At 54.2% G+C, this 22825-nt stretch overlaps 1 protein-coding gene across 5 annotated transcripts in view; it reads right to left on the bottom strand.

Annotated features, from left to right (window-relative positions):
* The window catches only part of NCKAP5L (NCK associated protein 5 like), a 33542-nt gene that overhangs the window by 9288 nt on the left and 1429 nt on the right, over positions 1-22825 (bottom strand). The window contains exons 1-3 of one of the 5 annotated variants that reach the window (XM_089308304.1): positions 5048-5154; positions 1935-1996; positions 330-488 (exon numbers count right to left, since the gene is read on the bottom strand). In XM_089308304.1, the coding sequence (XP_089164430.1) occupies positions 330-440 (111 nt within the window). In that variant the 5' untranslated portion in view covers positions 441-488; positions 1935-1996; positions 5048-5154. Of the gene's footprint in view, positions 1-329; positions 489-1934; positions 1997-5047; positions 5155-22825 lie in introns of those variants that run through there. The other 4 variants (XM_051845451.3, XM_051845449.3, XM_051845450.3 and 1 more) reach the window with 4 other exon arrangements.

A 22825-nucleotide genomic window follows, 5' to 3' on the forward strand; every position in this document is an offset into this window, starting at 1 on the left:
CAAGAGTAAAGGAGGAAGAAGGCAAGAGCTTGCCCCCCTCCCCCAGGCACATTTCATTCTGGGCTTGGGCGGCAAGGAATCTTCTAGAACATCAGGAAGGCAGGGCTGAGACGGGCAGGGTGTCTGACCCACATCCTTTACACCGCTCAACTCCTGGGCCCCAGGTCATCAGACCGGCGAGGAAAGAAGGCCTTCTCAGAATTCTGCTGAATTCTCCTCTGGGTTGGCCAAGCAGGCAGAGAGGATGGGCTGCCCGCCCCCACCAGGCCCCCACTGAGCTCAGAGGGAGGGGACACTGCCCCCCCGTCCTGCCCCCCACCGGGCCGCACCTCCAGCTCTCGCAGGCGGTGCAGCAGCTCCTGGCAGGTGCCCGACTCCATGCTGCCATCACCACTCTCTTCTGGCCTTGGGTTTCCAGGGCCTGCGGCCAGCTCGTCCATGGCCTCCAATGTCAGGCCCTGGGAAAAAGCAAGAGAGGCCCTGGAAGACTATTCCGGGGCAGGGGAGAAGGACAAAGATGAAACTCTTCAGGGTCCTGGGACTTTAGATCTGCTGACATAGGGGCCACCGACATTGTAACAAGTCAGGGACAGGCTGGGAAGCTCCGGGCACAGAATATGCGCGCGCGCGCACACACACACACACACACACACAGAGAGAGAGAGAGAGAGAGAGAGAGAGAGAGAGAGAGAAACTGCCCTGACTTCTCTGCTGGGTTGGCCTCCAAGGCCTGCAGGTGGATGTGGGCCTCCCCCAAGCATCACCCAATCTCACTCAACGTTTTGCAAACAGACTCTGTATGCAAAAGTGATTTGGAAAAATTTGAAAAAAATTACTTAAGGGGCCAGAGCTATGGCACAGTGAGTTAAAGCCTTGGCCTGCAGCTTTGGCACCCCATATGGGCACCGGTTCGAGTCCTGGCTGCTCCACTTCCGATCCAGTTCACTGCTAATGTGCCTGGGAAAGCAGCAGAAAATGGCCCAAGTGCTTGGGCCCTCGCACCCGCATGGGAGACCCGGCAGAAGCTCCTGACTTCGGATCAGCCCAGCTCCAGCAGTTGTGGCCATTCGGGAAATGAATCAGTGGATGAAGATCTCTCCCACTCTCTCTGTGCGTGTGTCTACCTCTCTTTCAAATAAATAAAATGCACCTTGAAAAAAATAAAAATTACTTAAGACACAAACTATCACTGTTCAAGCAGTAGGAATAGCTGAAACCCACTGGGATTCTGTGCTGATGACCTGTGGTCCCCGCCTTGGCCAGGGCACACTTTAAGTGGTGGAGGCAAACAAAGCCCTGGCTCTGCACCGAGCCTTGGCCCGGCTGTCTGCAGGGAGCTCAGCGGACAGAGGGAAGGCTGCCTGGCTAGTTCATTCACTCACTCAGTCAACCAACCGGTCCTCAGTTTCCCAATTCTGAGAAGTGGACAGAAGGAGTCTTCCTACCCAGGGAGGCATGGCCACCCACAGGAGAGCACCCTGGAAATGGGCCACTCAAGTGCTATCGCTGTGACTCGCGCATGTGCAGAGCTGTGGCTGAGGCCCGCTTCCCATGCTCCCTTGCTGCTGGCAGCTCGGGACACAGCTCCTCCCCCGCCTCCTGGGCCTCATCTCGCCCTGGATATACTGGACCCCTCTCTGTGCATGGGGTCCCTGTGCTGGAGTCTCAGGACACCACCCTTCCCCCTCGGCTAGCTGGCCCCTGTGTATCTCTCAAGTCTCCAGGTCATGGGCAGGTCAGGGGCAGCTCCCTGCCACCTGCCCCCACTAGACAGAGCTTCCTGGACCATGGGAAAGGTGGGCCCCAAGCAGCTGATGGCTCAGATCTGAACACGCACCGCTCAGACTCCACAGAGGGGTGCAGGGGATGCCTCCCCAACCCCCACCCTCTCTCCAGCCCCTGCCACCAGCACGCATGGGCCAGAAGCCCCTCACCTGTCTCTGCCCCCTGCCCCAGGCTGACGTGCTCACTCCCACAGCCGGAACAGTCACCTGGCCTGTGGAGACACAGAGGGGGATGACATCAGGCAGGCATTGCACAGGCACGGACCTGGCTTCTGCCGTGCCAAGCGCTGGGACATGGAGTCAACAAGACAGAGAGAGAGAGAGAGAGAGAGCAAGCCTTGCCTTTACGAGGCTTCTACTCCATTGTGCAAGGCAGACCAACAGAACCCTCAGCTGTGAAGTGACAGTTAGGCAGAGGCCTGAATGATGTCCTGGAGAAATCCCGGAATAAGAAAAGCAGGCAGAGCTGGCGCTGTGGCATAGCGGGTAAAGCTGCCGCCTGCAGTGCCGGCATCCCACATGGACACCGGTTCAAGTCCTGGCTGCTCCACTTCCCATCCAGCTCTCTGCTGTGGCCTGGGAAAGCAGCAGAAGATGGCCCAAGTCCTTGAACCCCTGCACCCATGTGGGAGACCGGGAAAAAGCTCCTGGCTCCTGATCAGCCCAGCTCCGGCCATTGTGGCCATCTGGGGAGTGAACCAGTGGATGGAAGACTTCTCTGTCTCTGCCTCTGCCTCTCTGTAACTCTTTCAGATAAATAAATAAATTCTTCCTCTCCATCGCATCCGACTCTCCTCTAACACCCTGGAAGGGGGAGCTCTGGCCTGGGTGAAGAGCAGACCCGAGAGGCAAAAGGCACTGCTCCAGTCCCAGGGTGGGATCACTCAGCCCACTGGACAGGCCCGGCTGTCCCCCTCCCCCATGTGCGGCGAGCTCTGTGTGCTCCAGAGCCCGGGCGCAGGCTACCGGAGCTTTGCAGGTGGACCGGTCAGGGTTAGAATCCCGCTTCTCTTTCCTTGACTCTGAAGTTAGGGATTAGGATACGTAGTGCAGAGCGCTGCGGAAGGATGAAGCGAGATGATCAGAGCCCTGTCACACGAGCACAAGCGGCCACAGACCCAGAGCCCGCGGAGTGATTGCGGCGAGCCTGCCATTGCTTTCTCTGCTCATGCGCAGGTGGACTAGGCATTGGGCCCTCTCACCTGCAGGGGTCTCACGCCTTCAGCTGCAAGGGGTCTCGTTGCCGGGGCGGCTGAGGATCTCAGCGTGCGCCCCACCTGCCCTGTCCTGGCAGCACCCCCCAACTCCCCAGCTCCCAGGGCCAACCCCAGCCTTCTCTGCCCTCTGCCTCCTACCCTATGGGGTGTGTGTGTGGGGGGGGTTCAGCAGCTGGAGATCCTGAGACCAGAGGTGACAAGGGGGAGCACTTCTTCCCGGGTGTGAGGAGCACGGCGGCACGGGCTGGGGGTTCTGAAAACAACTGTTGGGGAAAGAGACACTGCGCGAGGCTGACTTTTACCACTCCACAACAATCCAAAGTCCGTTGTTATTTTAACATCATAAAAATGTGTCATGCACAGCTTGGTGTGTGTTCACACCTGATCGTGTTTGACACGTTTAGAGATGCACAGACCTGGAAAATAAACGCACTGAAGAAATATCCTCCTTCCTTGGGGCTGGCGCTGTGGCGCAGCGGGTTAAAGCCCCAGCCTGCAGCGCTAGCGTCCCATAAGGGCACTTATGCGAGTCCTGGCTGCTCTACTTCCCATCCAGCTCTCTGCTATGGCCTGGGAAAGCAGTAGAAGATGGCCCAAGTCTTTGGGCCCCTGTGCCCACATAGGAGACCTGGGAAAAGCTCCTGGCTCCTAGCTTTGGATTGGTTCAGCTCTGACCATTTGGGGAGTGAACCAATGGAATGGAAGACCTCTCTCTCTCTCTCTACCTCTCTCTGTAACTCTCTTTCAAATAAATAAAATAAATCTTTTTAGAAAAATCCTCCTTCCAACACACAAATAGGGGTTAAACCAAAAGTGGCTTTAGGTTACCCCCCGACACTTAGCCAGCTCCCCGCCACCATCAGCACCCTAAACTCTGACCTCTGCGTGCTGCCATCACCCTCACCCCTGCCGGGGCTCCCCCTGCCCCCTGCCCAGGCAGAGGCTGCCCCTGTTGACCACTAGCTTTCCCCTCAATCCCTCAACATTTATTTCCCTAATAGAAACTTCCAGGGAGGGAAGGAGGTGGCTGGGGAGATGGGGGGGGGGGTGCTGTGGAGGAGGGGGAGGAAAAAGTTGGAGGGCAGGATCTGGGATGAGCAGCACAAGGTGCATGGCCCAGAGCAGGACCAAGATAAAGATGGGAGCGGGTGTGAGTGGGTGGGGGAAGCGGTGGTGGCAGGGTCGGGGAGGGGGAAGCAGGACTGGCAGTTAAGGCGCCCTCATCCCACATCCTAGTGCCTGGGTTTGAGTCCCAGCCCTGGCACCGGATTCCAGCCTCCTATTCATCTGCACCCCGGGAGGCAGCAGTGAGGCTCAGGTCACTGCGTTCCTTCTCCTAGGTCCTGGTTCAGTCCAACCCTGACTGCTGGGGGCATGAGGGGAGTGAACCCTCCCTCTCTGTCTGGCTCTTAAATAAATAAACAGAAATTTGGAGAAACATTACATAAACACACACACACATATAAAGGTAGGGGGAGCCCGAGGTTCTGTGTTCTTCACTCAAAACCAGAAAGAAAAAAAAAAGTGTGAGCATGGTTTAAAAAATAATTTTAAGAAATGGCAAGGCATCCAGGTTGGGAGGGAGGCCTGGACCCTGAGGCCTGGCAGGGACCGCGGATGTTGCTCAGAGCGGTTCTGTGTTGAGGATGGAATCCCACGCAGAACCCCACAATTGGGGGAACCCCTCGGGCGGAGCCTGCAAGGCAAGGCTGTGACTCAGGCCCTGGCCCTGCCTGCGTGTGCAGCGCTGCCCCCCGCAGAGGGCACGCGGCCGGCAGCCTGGACTCACAGGAGAGAGGTGGGGCCCGAGGGTGGGCTCCTGGTGGCTCAAAGACAACTTCCTGGGTCCTCCTCCAGGGAGCACCCACAGCCAGGACACCGCCCCTTGGAGCTCCAGACCCGACCCCAGTGGGAATCTGGCCCTTCCCAGGCTGGGAGCCAGCAGCCCCAGGCCAGGTGCCCCGTGGCTGTCCTGTAGGGTGTGGGCGTCTCTCCCAGGCCCAGCACCCTCTTCCTCCCCGGGGACCCCCAACTCCTCTTACTCACAGTCTCCGTGCTCGTGCTCGGCAGACCCTGGGCTTCAGGAGTCCGCCCCGCGCATCCTGCACATTGGGTCTGAAACACAGGACCCCAGACAGGGTGCGCAGGGCTGAGGGGCTACGGGGCTCCCCTTGCCTGGAAGCTTCTCCCAGCCACAGTGCCGCGGGGCCCCTCCCTCGCCAAGGCCTGATTCACAGGGAGGTGACCTCAGTGCTGAGGGGACCTTCGGGCCGCCCTCGGTTCTGCCCGGTCAGGCCCGCTGCCCCTCCCCCTTAAGCCAGGAAGGGACAGAAGCTTCCAGGGTCTCAGGCAGCCAGCCGAGAAGGAGGGGGTCTGCAGCTCCATCCCCCTAGCCAGGGCACAGGCGAGACCCCTCCCTGAAACAAGAGTCCAGGGACACAACAGCCAGCAAGCCCGTCCCCGCCATCGCCCCCTCGCGGCTCCTCCGGCCCCTCAGGAGCCCCTCACTCACCAGCTGTTCCCCCTAGAGTTCCCCAGGGGCAGGGGTGGGGGAGGGGCGGGCAGCTGTGGAAGGCAGAGACACGTTGAAGCCGCCCCAGCCCCTCCACTCCCCTCCCCAGCTGCCTTCTGGAATCTCTGCTCCCGTCCAGGTCCCAGGGTTGTCACACCCAGGAGTGCACTTGTAAACAGCAACTTCTGCGCCCACATCCAACTCTGTAGCCAGGAGCAGCCCTGGGCTTGTGGGGAGGGGTGCAAAGGCTCCCAGGGCCTGGGAGCGGCCCAGCCGCTCAATCCCTGGCCCAGGGCATCCCAGCAGCCCTAAGCATTCCAGCTGTCCCCTCCCCCACAGGGAGGGAGGGCAACGGATAATCTCCTTCCTTCCAACAGGCCCTAGGAGACACAATAGCCCCTCTGAGAGAGGCATGGGTCTTGGGGAAGGGGCCAGCTGCACACTCCTGCAACTTCCTCTTTGCGGGCACTCCAGGAACCTGGGTTACTGTGGTGTAGGTTGGTCCCAACCCACAAAGACCTGTCCCCTGCCCTTCTGGGCTGTGGCTGTGCCCCCAGAGCCTTCCAGGTTTCCAGGTCCCCTCCCTGAGCCCTCCCATTCCCTGTCCCCAACGTGATCCAACCACAAACACAGCAGCTGCTGGGGTGGGGAGGGGAAGGGCTCTGATACAATGGGTTTATTTATAGGGCCCACACCAGGGGCTCTGCAGCCCGGCAGCCCAGCCAGCCCATCTTAGCCCAGCCTAGGGGACTGAGAAGGCAGAGCCCCAGCATGTAAGTCCTAACTCTGCCATCTGCCGCGACTGGTGTGACTTCCGGCCCATGGCTCAGTCCCTTCTGGCTCTGACCAAGGGGGAGGCTGGTCTGGAACCGCGTTTCCCAAAGTGGGGCCCAAGCCATTGGCCTTGTGCACCAATGCGCAGAGGCTGTGTTTTGTGACAACACAAGTAACAACACAGAAGCAAATGCCAGAATCCAGCCGGCCACCTTCTGCTAAGTCAGACAGGAAAGATTTGCAAGAATGAAAAGCAGTGGGGTCTATGCTGTGGCACGGTGGGCTAGAGCCCCAGCCTGCGGTGCCAGCATCCCATGTGGGCACCAGTTCTCCACTTTGAATCCAGCTCCCTGCTAATGCACCTGGGAAAGCAGAAGATGGCCTAAGTCCTTGGGCCCCTGCACCCACGTGGAAGACCCAGAGGAAGCTCCTGGCTACTGGCTTGGGATCGGGTTGGCTCAGATCCAGCTGTTGTGGCCGTCTGGGGAGTGAACAAGAAGATGGAAGACCTCTCTCTCTCTCTCCCTATAACTCTTTCAAATAAATAAAATAAAAACTAAAAACAACAACAAAATGAAGATTAGTGATGGTCTTCTCACTTTTTCATTTTGGTTTTGGAAAACACATGTATATATTTACTTCTATAAAATCTATATTATAGGTATCTATTTGAAAGGCAGAGAAACAGAAAGCAAAGATCTCCTATCTACTGGTTCAGTCCCCAAAGGGCCACAACAGCCAAGGCTGGGCCAGGCTGAAGCCAGGAGCCAGGAACTCCAGCCAGGTCTCCCACATGGGTGGGACTTGAATCTGTTGCCTTGTCCAGGGTGTGCATTAGCAGGAAGCTGGAATTGGGAGTGGAGCCGGGACTCAAACCCAAGCACTCTGATTTGGGATGCAGGTATTCCAAGTAGTGCCTTCCTTGCTATGCCAAACACCTATCCCGGAAAATAAATACGCTTTTCATAAAATGTATTACAGTATAAGGGGCCTTTTGATTGTTACTTTTAAACAAATTTACTAGATGTTGAAAACTCTTCAGCTCCAGCTTAGGTCTGTAAGTCTGAGACACGGACACAAGTTTAAGAATTGCTTTTCTAGAACAGGGCTGTCCACGGAACTTCCTGTGCTGATGAAGCCTGTGGTCTCTGGCCAATATGGTGGCCAGGAGCTACACGTGGTTACGGAGCACCTGGAATGTGGCTAGTCTAAGGGGGGGACTGAGTGCCAAGTTTAGCTCTGGAAAGCCACATGCAGCTATCTGCAAAGAACTGAACTGAACACTGCTTCTCACTCTCTTCTGCACCAGAGGAAAGGCCCCACCCCCACCCCGGCCCCACCTGGCTCCCGTGGCTTTCTGTGACAGCGGCTCTCTTGCACCCTTCTCCACTGTCCTCAAACTTCCCAGAGCCCTCCTGCTTCCCCCAGAGGTACGTGGCCAGTTGAGGGGAACCCCTCCAGCCTCCTGCCACCATCCCCAACTCCCCACGGGCCCTCTCCCTGACACTCATCTCTCATGACTGCAGGGAGCTGCCCTTGCCGCAGCCGGGCCGGCTCCTCTGCCCCAGACCTCCCCTCTCCACGGGGGTCTCCACCCCGAGAAGGGGTCTCTGCCATTCGCCATAACTTCTCAGGCATCTCTCACCTTGAAAACAATCATCCTGGGGCCAGTGCTGTGGCGTAGCAGGTAAAGCCGCCGCCTGCAGTGCCGGCATCCCACATGGGTGCTGGTTCAAGTCCCAGCTGTTCCACTTCCAATCCAATTATCTGCTATGGCCTGGGAAAGCAGTGGAGGATGGCCCAAGTCCTTGGGCCCCTGCATCCACATGGGAGACCAGGAGAAGCTCCTGGCTCCTGGCTTCGGATCAGCTCAGCTCTAGCCATTGTGGCCAATTGGGGAGTGAACCAGCGGATGCAAGACCTCTCTCTCTCTCTCTCTCTCTGCGTTTAACTCTGAGTTTCAAATAAATAAATCTTTTAAAAAAAATCATCCTGTGACATTTCTCTAGATACTGTCTTCTTCTGTCCTCCAAAGACAAACTCCTCTGGATCTTTTTAAAATCATTTTTTAAAAAGATTTACGGCTGGCGCTGTGGCTCACTAGGCTAATCCTCCGCCTTACAGCGCCAGCACACCGGGTTCTAGTGCCGGTCGGGGCGCCAGATTCTGTCCCGGTTGCCCCTCTTCCAGGCCAGCTCTCTGCTGTGGCCTGGGAGTGCAGTGGAGATGGCCCAAGTACTTGGGCCCTGCACCCCATGGGAGACCAGGATAAGCACCTGGCTCCTGCCTTTGGATAGGCGCGGTGCGCCGGCCGCAGCGCGCCAGCCGTGGCGGCCATTGGAGGGTGAACCAACGGCAAAAGGAAGACCTTTCTCTCTGTCTCTCTCTCTCACTGTCCACTCTGCCTGTCAAAAAAATTTAAAAAAAAAAAGATTTATTTTATTTATTTGAAAGACAGAGTTACAGAGAGAGGTAGAGCCAGAAAGAGAGGTCTTCCATCTGCTGGTTCACTCCCTAGATGGCCGCAATCCATTGGCTGTGCCAATCCGAAGCCAGGAGCCAGGAGCCTTCTCTAGGTCTCCCATGTGGGTGCAGGGGCCCAAGGACTTGGGCCATCTTCTGCCTTCCTAGGCCACAGCAGAGAGCTGGATCAGAAAATGAGCAGCTGGGACTAGAACCGGCGCCCATATGAGATGCTGGCGCTTCAGGCCAGGGCTTTAACCCACTGCACCACAGCATGGCCCCTTAAAACCATTTTTAAATCAATTAATTTATTTGAGAGGCAGAGCTAGGGGACAGGCAGAGAGCTTCCTTCCACTGGCTCACTTCCCAAATGCCCCCCAACAATTAATTGGCGCTGGGCTGGGCTGAAGCTGAGAGCCACGAACTCAGTCCAGACTCCCACACAGGTGGTAAATCCAAGCAATAGCTTTCGGTTCTCAGGTGTTAAGTGGCCACTGTATCCTGAACTTTGCAGAAAGCCTTGCAATATAGTTAACAACGCAGACAATTCACCCGTCTAAAGTCAACAGTTCAGTTCAGGGGGTCTTAGTATCAGTGGAAATACTTACACATGCACAACAACATCACCATAGTCAGCTTAAGGAGCAAAGTACCCCCTTGGGTCTCCCATGTGGGTGCAGGGGCCCAAGCACTCGGGCCCATGTTCTGCTGTCTTCCCATGTGCAGGGAGCTGGATCAGAAGCAGAGCAGCCAGGTCTCAAACCAGTGCTCTGATATGAAGTACTGGTGTCGCAAGTGGCGGCTTAACCCACTGCGCCATGACACAACCCCTATTTGCCTGGTTTTCTGATTCCAGGCGCCCCGTAAGTGCCAAGTGGCATTTCACTGCAGGGTTACTGGCTCTGATGACACAGGACGCTGAGCAGATAATGGATCTTCCATCTATCTCCCTTGGAGGTGTCTACACAAACATCACCCTTCCGTGTGCACACACAAACACACGCACACGCTTGAAGGAACACAGTAGCATGTTCTCCTCCCTGTTCTACATCTTTCTTTAGCAGAACCATTTTTAGAAAATGAAGCCATAGACTTTATTTGTATCTTAGCAGCTTTTTCCACTGAGGTTCTGTTCCAAGATCCAGGATGTGGTCTCCTAACATGAATTCATGACAGTCCCCCAACTCTCTCCACATCCATCAGCTTGATGCTGCTGGAAGGGGCTTGTTGGCATTCTGGAGAACGTGGTCCAGTTTGAGTTTGAGGTTACGGATTCCAGGGGCAGGAAGGGGGGACTAGCATGGAGGTGAAGCAGTGCCCCTCCCCCCTCCTTCTCCGGGGACACCCATGATGTCAAGACAGCGGATTACCGGTGATCCTTGTTGGGAGGTGTCTCCCATGGGGTTGGCCATTGTCAAGTTTACTGTTTTTCCTTCTGTAACTAACACATATTTTGAGGGGCAATACTTTGAGAACGTGCAAGTATCTTGCTTCTCCAAATTCTACCCGCTAATTTTAGGATTCATCCATGGATCTTGTTGGCGGCAACTACCGTCAGTGTGCTAATGATAATTTTCCATTTCCCCCATTCCTTTTACATTTGCAAACTGGAAGTTTTCTGTAAGGAGGAATTGTGCCTCGACCTCTATCCATTTGATTAGACATTTATATTAGCATGGACTCACTGGATATGGATTCTGTTAATTGAGTTATAACCCAATGTTGTCATCACTTATTTCATGGCCTGAATTCCAGGTTTGGCCACTGGGAATTCGTTCAGATCGGTTCTGTGCGCTTCTCAGGCATCTCCACTGTCGCCTTGCTTTCTTTTCTTTAAAATTTATTTTATTTATTTGAAAGACAGAGTTACAGAGAGAGGTGGGGGGGGGGCTTCCATCTGCTGGTTCACTCCCCAAATGGCCACAATGGCCAGAGCTGGGCTGATCAGAAGCCAGGAGCTAGGAGCTTCTTCCGGGTCTCCCATGTAGATGCAAGCACTTGGGCCATCTTCCACTGCTTTCCCAGGTACATTAGCAGGGAGCTGGATTGGAAGTGGAGCAGCCGGGACTTGAACCGGCGCCCTTATGAGATGCCGGTGCTGCAGGCTGGGGCTTTAACGCGCTGACCCCTTGTCCTTGCTTTCTGACACCATAAGATATTCCGTGCTTAGCTTGTGTTTTCTCTGCCATAACCGCTCTTCCAAGGAGTGTTACCAGAGCACGATTCTAAAACTACCGATCTGACTGTGTCCCTCCGACTTCAATCATCCGAGACCTCCTACTGTTTGGAGTGAGACCAAGAAGTCTCACTGTGGTCTGGCCCCAGAACAATTCTTTCACAAAAGCTTTCCTGGGCTCAGGCAATGCACACAGATCTCTCCACTTCAAGCGCCTGTAGGACCTGCGTTTCAAAGCTGAAGGCATGCCCTCCTGTGGGGGGATGGGAGCTCCACTGAAAACGCCATCTGTATTTTTGGATGCACTGCGCCAGCCAGTGCACCACTCCTGACAAGGAATGAGGCTGAGGCCCAGAGACCCCTGACCCGCGTCCCTCTTCCCCTGTCCCGCCCAGAGATGGGTGATCTGCTTTCATTCAAACCAGAAAAAAAACAAAAACAAAAACAGGAAGACAGGACAGCTAAGAGGACACAGTGGGCTCACGGGGTCCTCCTAGAGATCCCCAGTCATCCACCCATGACGAACCATGCTGAGGGACGGGCATGGGACATTTTCAGATCTGTCCTTGACATTGAGATGGCCTTCTTGAAGCTGTTCGCCCACTCCCACACCTTGCTGACCGTCCTGTGGTGTCTCCTAGATAGGCAAAGAGGACTAATTTACCCATTCTACAAATATTCCTGGACAAACAGCCCATATGAGCTACAATGCTGGGTGTTAGTGCAGGGAGCAATTCAGAGAAAGGGCAGCTCTTTTTTGGTTTCTTGGAGCTTTCAGTCTAGTAAGGGACTAAGACAGGCAGGTACAAAAAAATCAGTAGTACTTCAGTGCAGGCACCTGAGCCAGTGAGGAGACATTGTTTGGGACACCCATATCCATTCCTGGAGTGTCTGAGTTACAGTAGTGGCTCCCACTGAGGATTCCAGCTTCTTGTTAATGCAGACTCTGGAAGGCAGCTGTGATGGCTCAAGTAATTGGGTTGCTGAGTTCCTGGCTCCTGGCCCTGGCCCAACCCCCCCAACCCCAACCACTGTGGGCCTTTGGAGAGTGAACCAGTAGATGAGAGTGAAGCAGTAGATGAGAGCTTTGTCTTCCCCCACCCCCGAGTGAACCAGTGGATGAGAGCTTTCTCTCTCTCTAATTTTTTTTTTAATTTGGAAAGAGAAAAGAATCAGTAGCATTCCCTATACATTAGCAATGAACTATTCAAAAAGCAATTAAGAAAATTCCATATACAATAGCTACAAAATAATAGTATACTCAGAAATAAATTTAACCCAGGAGGTGAAAAATCTCTACATTGAAAACTATAATAGAATGATGAAAGAAATTGGACAGGACACAAAGAAAGAAAGATATCCCATCTTCATGGATTAGAAAACTTACTATTGTTAAAATACTCATGCTATCCAAAGCAATCTACAGATTCAATTCAATTTGTATCAAAAGTCCCATGACATTTTGCACAGAAATGGAAAAAACAATTCCTAAAAATTTAAACGGAGTGGGGCTGGTGTTGGGACATAGTGGGTTAAGCCTGTGAGGCCAGCATCCCATATGGGTGCTGGATCGTGTCCTGGCCACTCCACTTCCAATTCAGCTCTCTGCTTACACACTTGGGAAAGCAGCAGAAGGTAGCCCAAGTCCTTGGGCTCCTGCACCCACGTGGGAGACCCAGAAGAAGTTCCTGGCTCTTGGCTTTGGCCTGGCCTACACCTAATCCTTGGGCCACTTGGTGCAAACCAGCAGATGGAAGATCTCTCTCTCTCTCTCTCTCCCCCTCTCTGTAATTCTGCCTTTCAAATAAATAAATAAATTTTTTAAAAAAATTCATAAGAACCATAAAAGACCCCAACCAGCCAAAGTAATCTTGAGCAAAAACAACAAAGTTGGAGGCATCATACTATTTGATTTGAGGTCTCGTACAAAGCTACAGTATCAAAGCAACATGGTGCCGGCATAAAAACAGACAAGACAAATGAAAAAGAGTACACAAGGCCAGCGCCGTGGCTCAATAGGCTAATCCTCCGCCTGCGGCGCCAGCACACCGGGTTCTAGTCCCAGTCGGTGCGCCGGATTCTGTCCCGGTTGCCCCTCTTCCAGTCCAGCTCTCTGCTGTGGCCCGGGAAGGCAGTGGAGGATGGCCCAAGTGCTTGAGCCCTGCACCCGCATGGGAGACCAGGAGAAGCACCTGGCTCCTGGCTCCAGATCAGCGCGGTGCGCCGGCCGCAGTGGCCATTGGGGGGTGAACCAACGGAAAAAAAGGAAGACCTTTCTCTCTGTCTCTCTCTCTCACTGCCCACTCTGCCTGTCAAAAAAAAAAAAAAAAAAAAAAAGAGTACAGAACACACATCTAGGTTCAACTGGTCTTGAACAGAAATGTCAAGAATATCAAGAATACACAATGGGGGAAAGAACAGTCTCTTCTACAAACAGTGCTGGGGGTGGGAGCATCTGGTGTAGCAGTTAAGACACCACCTGGGATGCCCTTTTCTCATGTGAGGGAGAGCTTGGATTTGAGTCCTGGTTCAGTTCCTGATTCCCGCTTCCTGCTAACTACCACCCTGGGAGGCAGCAAGTGAGGGCTAGGTCCCTGCTACCTACAGGGAAGACCCTGACTGAATTCCTGGCTCCTGGCTTTGGCCTGGCCCAGCCCTGGCTGTTTGGAGAGTGAACCAGCAGATGGGAAATCTCTCTGTATCTCTGTCTGTCTGTCTTCAAATAAATAAAAATAAAGTGTTGGTAAAACTGGATACTCAGATGCAAAAAATGAATTCAAAATGGATTAAAGACTTAAGAATAAGACTTGATACTGTAAAACTACTAGAAGAAAATATAGAAGAAATATTCCATGATACTGGCATGACCCCAAAACGCAGGCACTAAGCAAAAATAGACCAGTGGGATTATCTCAACCCAAACAGCTTTTTGCACAGCAAAGGAAACAATCAACAAGGTGAAGAGACAACCTGTGGAATGGGAGAAAATATTTGCAAGCCACACATCTGATAAACGGTTAACAGTCAACATTATATACGGAACTCAACTCAATAGTAAGAAATCAATGACTCAGTTTAAAAAATGGGCAAAGAACCTGAACTATAGACATTTCTCAAAAGACAACAAATAGGGATTGCATTGTGGTAAAGCTGTCGCTTGCAAGGCTGGCAACCCATACGGATGCTGGTTTGAGTCCCGGCTACTCCACTTCCTATCCAGCTCCCTGCTAATCTACCTGGGAAAGCAGCTGACGATGGCCCAAGTGCTTTTGCCCTTGCACCCACATGGGAGAACTGGTGGAAGTTCCTGGCTCCTGGATTCAGCCTGGTACAGCCCAGGCCATTGCAGCCAACTGGGGAGTGAACCAGTGGATGGAAGATATCTCTCTCTCTCCCTCTCTCTTCCCCTTTCAAATAAATAAAGTAAATTTAAAAAAAGAGAAAAACACAACAAATAGCCAACAGCTGTAAGAAAAAAAAGCTCAACATGCCTAATCACTAGAGAAATCAATTAAAACCACAATGAGACATCACCTCCCACCTGTTTGAAGAGCTATCAACAAAAAGACAAAAGTAATTGTTGGCAAGAATGTGGAGAAAAGGGAACGCTTGCACATGGTTATTGGGAATGTAAATTAAAGCAGCCATTACGGAAAAAAATATGGAAGCTCCTCAGAACATATGACTCAGCAACCCCACTACTGGGTATACATCCAAAGGAACTGGAATCAGTACGTCAAAGAGATATCTACAGTCCCATGTTCACTGCAGCATCATTCACACCACGGGAACCAACCTAAGTGCCTCCTGACAGATGATGGAGAAAGAAAATGTGGTATACATGTCTCAGAGAACACTGGTCAGCTTTTAAAAAGAAGGCAATCCTGTCCTTTGTGACAGCATAGACAAAAAAGAAAATAAGACAAATACTGGTTACACGATCTCACTTCCATATCCACGAAAGCCCAATTCAGCCTCAGAAGAGAGCAGAGTGACAGGCAGTCACCAGAGGCCGGCAGTCAGATGGGGGAGACATTGGTCAAAGGCCACAAACTTTCAATTGGAGCTAAGTTCAAGAGATGCAACGCACAGCAAGGTGAGCACAGTGAATATGGAAGACACTTGAAAATTGCCAACAAACGAATTTTCCCTATTCTCACCACAAAAAAAGTATATGAGAGAATAGATGTTATTATGTGGATTAGCTTGATTTAGCCATTGTACGATACACACATACATTTATATCAAAATATCAACATATATATATAAATATACACAATGTTTGTCAATTTAAGAAAAAAAAAAACACATGTAAGAGCTGTACTGCGAGGGAAGTTCCACAAAGGCAGGCATTGGGAGGATTTTTAAAATCGGGAAGGAAACAGAGCCCTTACAGATAGACAAGGTTTAGATCTTTGTGCGAGAAAGCGGAAGGGGCCACTCCAGACAGAAGGAAAGGCAGACACAGAGAAAGGAGGCAGAAACCACAGGTCGTCATGGAAACACAGTGACTCAGGGCAGCGGGATCTGAGGGCACTTCAAGGTGAGTGCTTCCTGCTCCGGGGCTCAAGCCAGTATTCCTTCCTCTCCTGTCCCCTGGTGGAGTCGGGGCTCCAGCAACTTCTCCACGTTCTGGGCGTAACCAGGGCTAGCTGCCGGGTCCCACGGTAGAGTCTGGGCAGAGGGTCTGCAGAGGGTGGACGGGGGAGGCGTCAGCCGGAGCTTCAGCTACCTGCTCTCAGAGCTGGGATCCAAAAAGGGCCTGTGGCCTGCAGGCTCAGATCTGGGCAGATACTCTCCTAGTCCCCCACGCCTGCTCCCAGTACCCACTCCTCCAAGCTTCACTCCCGCCAGGGTGCAAAGCGCAGCGGAGCCACCAGAGAGGAGCTCCTGGCTTTGATGCTGCCTTTCACACAAGGCCTGCAGGCTTCCCAGGAAGCCAGTGGGGGAGGAGAGAGGAAGGGACAGCAAAGCCAAGAGCCTTAGCCTCCTTCTCTCGCCTGGGAACAGGAAGTGAGGTGCAGTCTACAGGGGAAATGAGAAGCCAACACTCCCCCCCAACTTCCCTTCGGTGGAGTGGAGAGCAAGGCTCCAGCTTCAGGAGGTCCCAGGCCCGGAAGGCAGTACAGTGGGGGTGGGGATGAGGGTGAAGGCATTATTAGCTGCCCCAGGGCAGAGTAAGGTGGGGGTCCTCTTGTTTTAGATGCAATAAAACTCAAGACCCCCCCCCCCCCAGCACATCCCACAAACTGCAGGCAGGTTGGGGGTTGGGGATGGGAGAGAAACCACTGAAATCAGGTTGAGGGGCCGGCGCTGTGGCATAGCCAATAAAGCCGCTGCCTGCAGTGCCAGCACCCCAAATGGGTGCCGGTTCGAGTTCAGGCTGCTTCACTTCCGATCCAGCTCTATGCTACGGCCTGGGAAAGCAGTAGAAGATGGCCCAAGTCTCCGCATGGGAGACCAGGAGGAAGCACCTGGCTCCTGGCTTCGGATCGGCGCAGCTCCAGCCGCTGCGGCCATTTGGGGAGTGAACCAGCTGATGAAGACCTCTCTGTCTCTCTCTCTCTGCCTCTCCTCTCTCTAATTCTGCCTTTCAAATTAAATCAATAAGTCCAAAAAAAAGAGGTCAGGCTGAGAAACGGCAGCGTTCCAGGTCACGTGCACTGTCGACTCCAGCCCCCAGCCTGGGTGCGCTGTGCCACGTGCCTCACATGTGCACATACCCAAGGTGGGGCAGCTTCTCGGAGCACCCCTGCAGCACGTGTTCTTTCCTTACAGCCCTATCACAGCTGCAATTCTGAGCTGTTTAATTACTTGATTAGTGGGCGACCTTTTGGATCACCATTATATCCCTAGAGACTGGCACATAAGAGATTCTTTAAAAAAAAAAAAAAGATTTATTTTATTTACTTGCAACTCAGAGTTACACAGAGAGAGAAGGAGAGGCAGAGAGAGAGGTCTTCCATCCGCTGGTTCACTTCTCAGTTGGCCGCAATGGCTAGAGCTGTGCCGGTCCGAAGCCAGGAGCCAGGAGCTTCTTCCGGGTTTCCCACACGGGTGCAGGGGCCCAAGGACTTGGGCCATCTTCCACTGCTTTCCCAGGCCACAGCAAGAGAGCTGGATGGGAAGCGGAGCAGCCAGGACTCAAACTGGCGCCCAAATGGGATGCTGGCACTGCAGGCGGCTTTACCCACTATGCCACAGAGCCAGCCCCACATAGGAGATTCTTTTTTTAAAAAAAAAAAAAAAGATTTATTTATTTATTGGGATCAGCTTGGGGAGTCTGGGAACAGATGGTGAGTCTGGCATCACGGTCTGAATGCATCTGCCCCCCCCCCAAACTCATATGGGAAGTGACTGGATCGTGGGGACGGCGCCCTGCCCATCCATGAATGAAATCTGTGCCCGAGAGACCCCTCACTCCTTCCCTCAGGGGAGGCCAGTGAACCAGCTCTGGCACCTGTCTGTGAGCCATCACGGACATCCAAGCTGCCTGTCCCTTCATTTTGGGACTTCTCCTTCAAAACTGTGAGAAATCAGTGTCGGCTGTTTAGAAGCCACCGATTTAGGGTATTTTGTTACAGCGGCTTGAAAAGACGACAGCCAGAAACCGGAGACTTGACAGGGGCTGCGGGAAAGATCCGTGCACAGCTGGGTGCTGCCAACAGACAGGCGACAGACTGCGTGGTGCTTTGGATAGACTAGGAGAAAAAGAGTCCATAGCTGTATTTGTTTGGCTTTGTGTAAAGAAGCTGGAGGGACATAGAAGAAAACAATAAGTGGTTAGCTATGGGGGTGGGGAGGATGTTGGTGGGAGTGTGTTTCTCAGTGCATGCCTTTGGATATCATTTTAATTTCTGCACTATGTTAAGGAATCTAAAAAACGATCCAGTGGAAAAAAATATAAAACCTTAAAGGAATGAAACCACCCAACCAGGAGATTTGTAAGGCTCCCAGCTGTGGCTGTCCATCCTCTTCCTACGAGAGGTGGTGGGGACAGGGCCCTCGGACAAGAGAGCAGTTGAGGGCGTGTGGCCAGAGGCAAGTAGTTTGCGACCAGGGGGACACCGCCACCATCTCCACTTCGGTTCTTCCCTGAGACCTCACCCCGGGCTGAGAGCGAAGCCCTGCAACCCCCAGGCTGTGGTGTGGGCCTCGCCACTAGTCAGGAGTGGGTCGGGGTAGCTTCTGCCGGGGTGACAGCTGGGGTCCCTCTACCTCCCTGGGGACGGGGACCAAGTTAAGGGCAGAGGCGGAAGGGGGATGGTAGGGGCAGGTGGGGGTGAGGCGGATGAATGACTCCAGCAAGTGCCTGCGGCTGCTGTGGACAGGTTCTAGGGGTGTCTCAGCAGACGGTTGCACAAAAGGGCAATTACAGGCCCCACATCAAGCTGGATGGGCAGGGGGTGGGGACCAGACCCTGGGAGTTGCAGCTGTTAAACCCCAGGGCCACACTCCAGGGTTCCAGGGGGCCCTCACAGCCCAGTCTAGGAAAATTTCACCCCCTACCCGGAGGGCCCCTGGGGCCACAGAGCTGCAGGAGAGTGAGAGCTGAAGCCCAGCCCCCAGCCCTGCAGGCCACGGTAGGTGCAGCGGCCCAGGGCTTCTGTCCCTTTAAAATCTCTATACATTTCTGTCTAACAGCACGGTGAATGCCGGAGCACTCCAAAGAGCGCAAGGACTGGCGTGAAGGTTCAGGGTGCTGTGGCCGACTGGCTTCTTCCCAGCAGCTGCTGGGTTTTCAGAAATCAGTAATAACAGCAATGATAATTCACCTTAATAACAGCCTGGCCTCCCCAGGCCTCTTTCATCTGCGTAACTCCCAGAGCTGAGAAAACCGTAATTACTAGTGGCTGCCACACCCCAGTGATGTGAGCATTGGCTGGGAAACTGAGGCCCGGGGGGAAGCAGTTCCCCTCACACGGATCTAAGGCTATGGGTGCCAAGGGCTGCCAGGCAGTGGGAACCCCAAGGGACTGGCTCCACACTTGCTGTGTGTTGGGAAGATGTTGATGACAGGGATACATGCTCCAAAGCCATCCAGACCTGGGCTTGGGGAGGAGGTGAGGAGAGGCTCCACTTATGTGTCCCAAGCCTCCGTCCCAGGCTGCGGCAATCCGGCTGGGAGTTCTTGAGCTCACGCACCCAGGTCCCAAGGGGTTGCACAGCAGGCTGCCTGGGCAGGCCTCAGTCTCCACTGTGCTCAGGAGCCCAGGTAAGGGAGGACTCAGCCCTTCAAGCAGCGCCATGCCACAGGCACAGTCCATGAGTGGGGGGACTGTGGGGAGCCCTTGCAGCCAGGTAGGTGGCTCAGATCAAGAAAAAAGTCGGGGTGGGGGGGCAGCAGGGTGGAAGGACTGGTGTCACGGCGCAGCGGTAACATGGCGCAGCTGCTTACAATGCTGGTTGATTCCTGGCTGTTCCGACTCCGATCCAGCTCCTTGCTAATGCGCCTGAGAAGGCAGCAGGCGGCCCAAATGCTTGTGACCCTGATACCTACGTGGGAGACTCAGATGGAGTTCCTGGCTCCTGGCTTCAGCCTGGCCCAGCCCTGGGCCATGTGAGGAATGAGCCAGTGGATAGAAGATCCACCCTCCCCGCCCCATCACTCTGCCTTTCTAATAAATGAATACATCTTAAAAAAAAAAAGAGGGCCGGCGCCGTGGCTCAATAGGCTAATCCTCTGCCTTGTGGCGCCGGCACACCAGGTTCTAGTCCCGGTCGGGGTGCCGGATTCTGTCCCGGTTGCCCCTCTTCCAGGCCAGCTCTCTGCTGTGGCCCGGGAGTGCAGTGGAGGATGGCCCAAGTGCTTGGGCCCTGCACCCCATGGGAGACCAGGATAAGCACCTGGCTCCTGGCTTCGGATCAGCGCGGTGCGCCGGCCGCGGCAGCCATTGGAGGGTGAACCAACGGGAAAAGGAAGACCTTTCTCTCTGTCTCTCTCTCTCACTGTCCACTCTGCCTGTCAAAAAAAAAAAAAAAAAAAAAAGAAAGAAAGAAAAAGTGGGGAAGGGGTAGCCATTTAACCTGTAGTTAGGACACCTGGGTCCCATATCAGATGGCCTGGGTCGATGTCCAGTTCCATTCCAGACTCCAGCTTCTTGCTAATGCAGAATCTGAGAGGTAGTGGTTCCTGCTACCCAAGTGGGAGATCTGGAGTGACCTGGCTCCCAGCTTCAGCCCTGGGCCAGGGGCATTGTGGGTATTTGAGGAAAGAACACTCCTCTTTCTCTCGTAAATTTTTTAATTTAATTAAGAAAAAAAGACCTGGAAGACTGCTTCTTGGAGACCCCAGCCTGTCTTTGCAAACCTCTTCTATCCTTGGCACTGATCCTAGAATCATGAGATCCTTCTGTCTGGTCACTCCTGCAGGAGGCCCGGCTGGCCGATATCCTTAAAGAGGGCTGGCCATGATAGGCACAGAGTCGCAGGAGGCGAGAGATCTTTCACCACTGTGGCCACACAGGGAGCATCGGGTGGAGGCGCTGAAGTGAGGACCCACCCGAGACCTACCACGCGCCTGGTTCTGTGACAGATGGTGGGGACAGACACATGCTCAGCCCTGGGGAACCCTAAGGGCAAAACCAGGCAGCAAAGCAATGACCTTGGCCTTCATACTTGTCTGGGGCAAATATGAAGGGTCTTGTCCTAAGGGATTTGAAGTTGGTTTCCTCGAGCATGTTAAATAGCTGACAGCGCTCCTGGGGGCCCTGGGAAACACTCTGACCCTCCAAGAGCCCAGCTCTCTGCAACTGCAGGCTGTCCATTCGGCCAAACCTCCACCATGAATGAAAACTTAAGGCAGACTGGCACCACGTGAAACTACAGGCCGCAGTCAGCAGTCCTGCCTCTGACGCTCACCGCTGCGTGAATCACTTCCCTCTCTGGCCTACAGTGCCTCCATTCTTAGCACAAGGGCGGTGGAGTCTGTCTCCAGGATCCCTTCCAGCCTGTGGCTCGAGGTTGTTTTGATGTGGTGGCAGATCCCAGACTGATTTACATAAATTTGCATGTTCAATCAGAAATCCCAAGCTCCGAGGATAGAAAATCCAATCAGTCCATTAGTGCAGCCAGACTAAGGGCTGGAGGAGCCTGCTGGGTAGGGGTGACAGCCGGCCGGTGGTACTGGTGGTGGACTGGGGTAGGGGCTGGGAGAAACGAACAAGAAAGGACATCCCATCCGTGCAAGGAGAGGCAGCTCCAATGATCCAGGAGCAACGGGGCCAGGAACCCCTCCGGCTGTCAGGCGAGAGTCCTTTCTCCTCTTGCTTCTAATGGGGCTTCTGGCTGGCTAGCCTCAGAGCCACACCCCAGAAGGGAACAGCAGCTCTGCCTAGCAACAGGTGATACTCCACCATTAACTACTTTCTGGGAGCTTCCATTATCCACTCTGAGAGCTCACAGCTGTGAGGGCCGCTTCCCTGGGTCTAACCTACACACCCCCCATGGGCAGCAGGCCTTCCCCCAAAGAGCCAATAGAGGAAAAGGTAACCAACCCCGGGGGCCTCTCTAACCACCCCCCCCCCCACCTGTGGGACCAAGGATGCAAACAAAGCAGTGAAGGTCTTTGGCTCCTGGGCTGGAGAGCAAGTCCCAGCCTGCAGGAAGCAGGCTGGCACAGGAGGGGCAGGGGCCGCTTCTCCTGGCTGCGGTGGGGCTGCAGCACCTAGCAGGCCGGCCAGCCTGGGTGAGGGCCCCTGGCCTGGGAGTTGGGGCTGTGAGTGCAGAGGTGAGCTGGGTAGGGCCAGGGTGTGGGATGGGCAAGAGCAGTGGGGCCCTCCTTTCCTAAGAGGGTGGATGAGTGTGCTATGTTCCCTGGCCCAGATCCTAAAACAAGTCCCAACAGCTGAGATGCAGACTGTCTCCTGGGAATCTGCTTACCCTGCTGGCCCCTGGCTGCCTCCTCCTCTCTCAACCCCTCCCCAAAGGCCCAATTCAAAGACTGGCTGGGTCAGGATGTCTCTCCAGGGCCTTGATGGGTGGGCTAAACCTCAGCCAGCAGTTCATATCCCAAGGCACCAGGCAAGAGTAGTACAGCAGCTGTTCTCGGGCAGGGGCAGAGTCTCCCCAAGTTCTCATTCCAACTGTGATTTCAGATGCATGCACGTCACCCAACACCCCAATCCCTCTGAGGGGAGCCACCGTTCCAGAAGACTTTTCTCCCCCCTGCATCCAACCATCAGGGCGGCCATTCAACACCACGGTGTGGAAGGGAGGTGCTTTCTAGTCCAGATGCTGTTTTGTTTTGTTTTTTGACAGGCAGAGAGAGAGAGACAGAGAGAAAGGTCCTTTTTCCCGTTGGTTCACCCCCCAAATGGCCGCTACGACCAGTGTGCTGCGCTGATCCGAAGCCAGGAGCCAGGTACTTCCTCCTGGTCTCCCATGTGGGTGCAGGGGCCCAAGCACTTGGGCCATCCTCCACTGCCCTCCTGGGCCACAGCAGAGAGCTAGATTGGAAGAGGAGCTGCCGGGACAGAATCCGGTGCCCCAACCGGGACTAGAACCCGGGCTGCGGGCGCCGCAAGCGGAGGATTAGCCTAGTGAGCCACGGCACTGGCAAGACGCTGGGTTTTAACAATGAACGTAACTGAGCCCCAGAGAGGGAGACCGTGGTGGCTAAGGTCACACAGCAAGCTCAGAAGAGCAGAGCTCCTGACTCAGCCTGAACTGACAGCAGCTTTGTACCCAAACACGTGCGTTTCCGCCTGCCTCTGCAGTGCTGCTGAGAAGCAGAGCCTTAGCGCCTGCAGCCTAGGGCAGGGGCCTCTCAGACCCTCCCTGTCTCCCAGGAAGCACTGAACTGCAGGACATGGGAGGGCTGAAGCCGTCCCAGACACAGACCACAGACTTGGAAAACAAACTTGAACTACACAGGACAGCATCCATCTCCCCAGACAGG

The sequence above is a fragment of the Oryctolagus cuniculus genome, chromosome 11 (assembly GCF_051225735.1).
Source record: "Oryctolagus cuniculus isolate XC-2025 breed Fujian yellow rabbit chromosome 11, ASM5122573v1, whole genome shotgun sequence".
NCBI classification, from domain to species: domain Eukaryota; kingdom Metazoa; phylum Chordata; class Mammalia; order Lagomorpha; family Leporidae; genus Oryctolagus; species Oryctolagus cuniculus.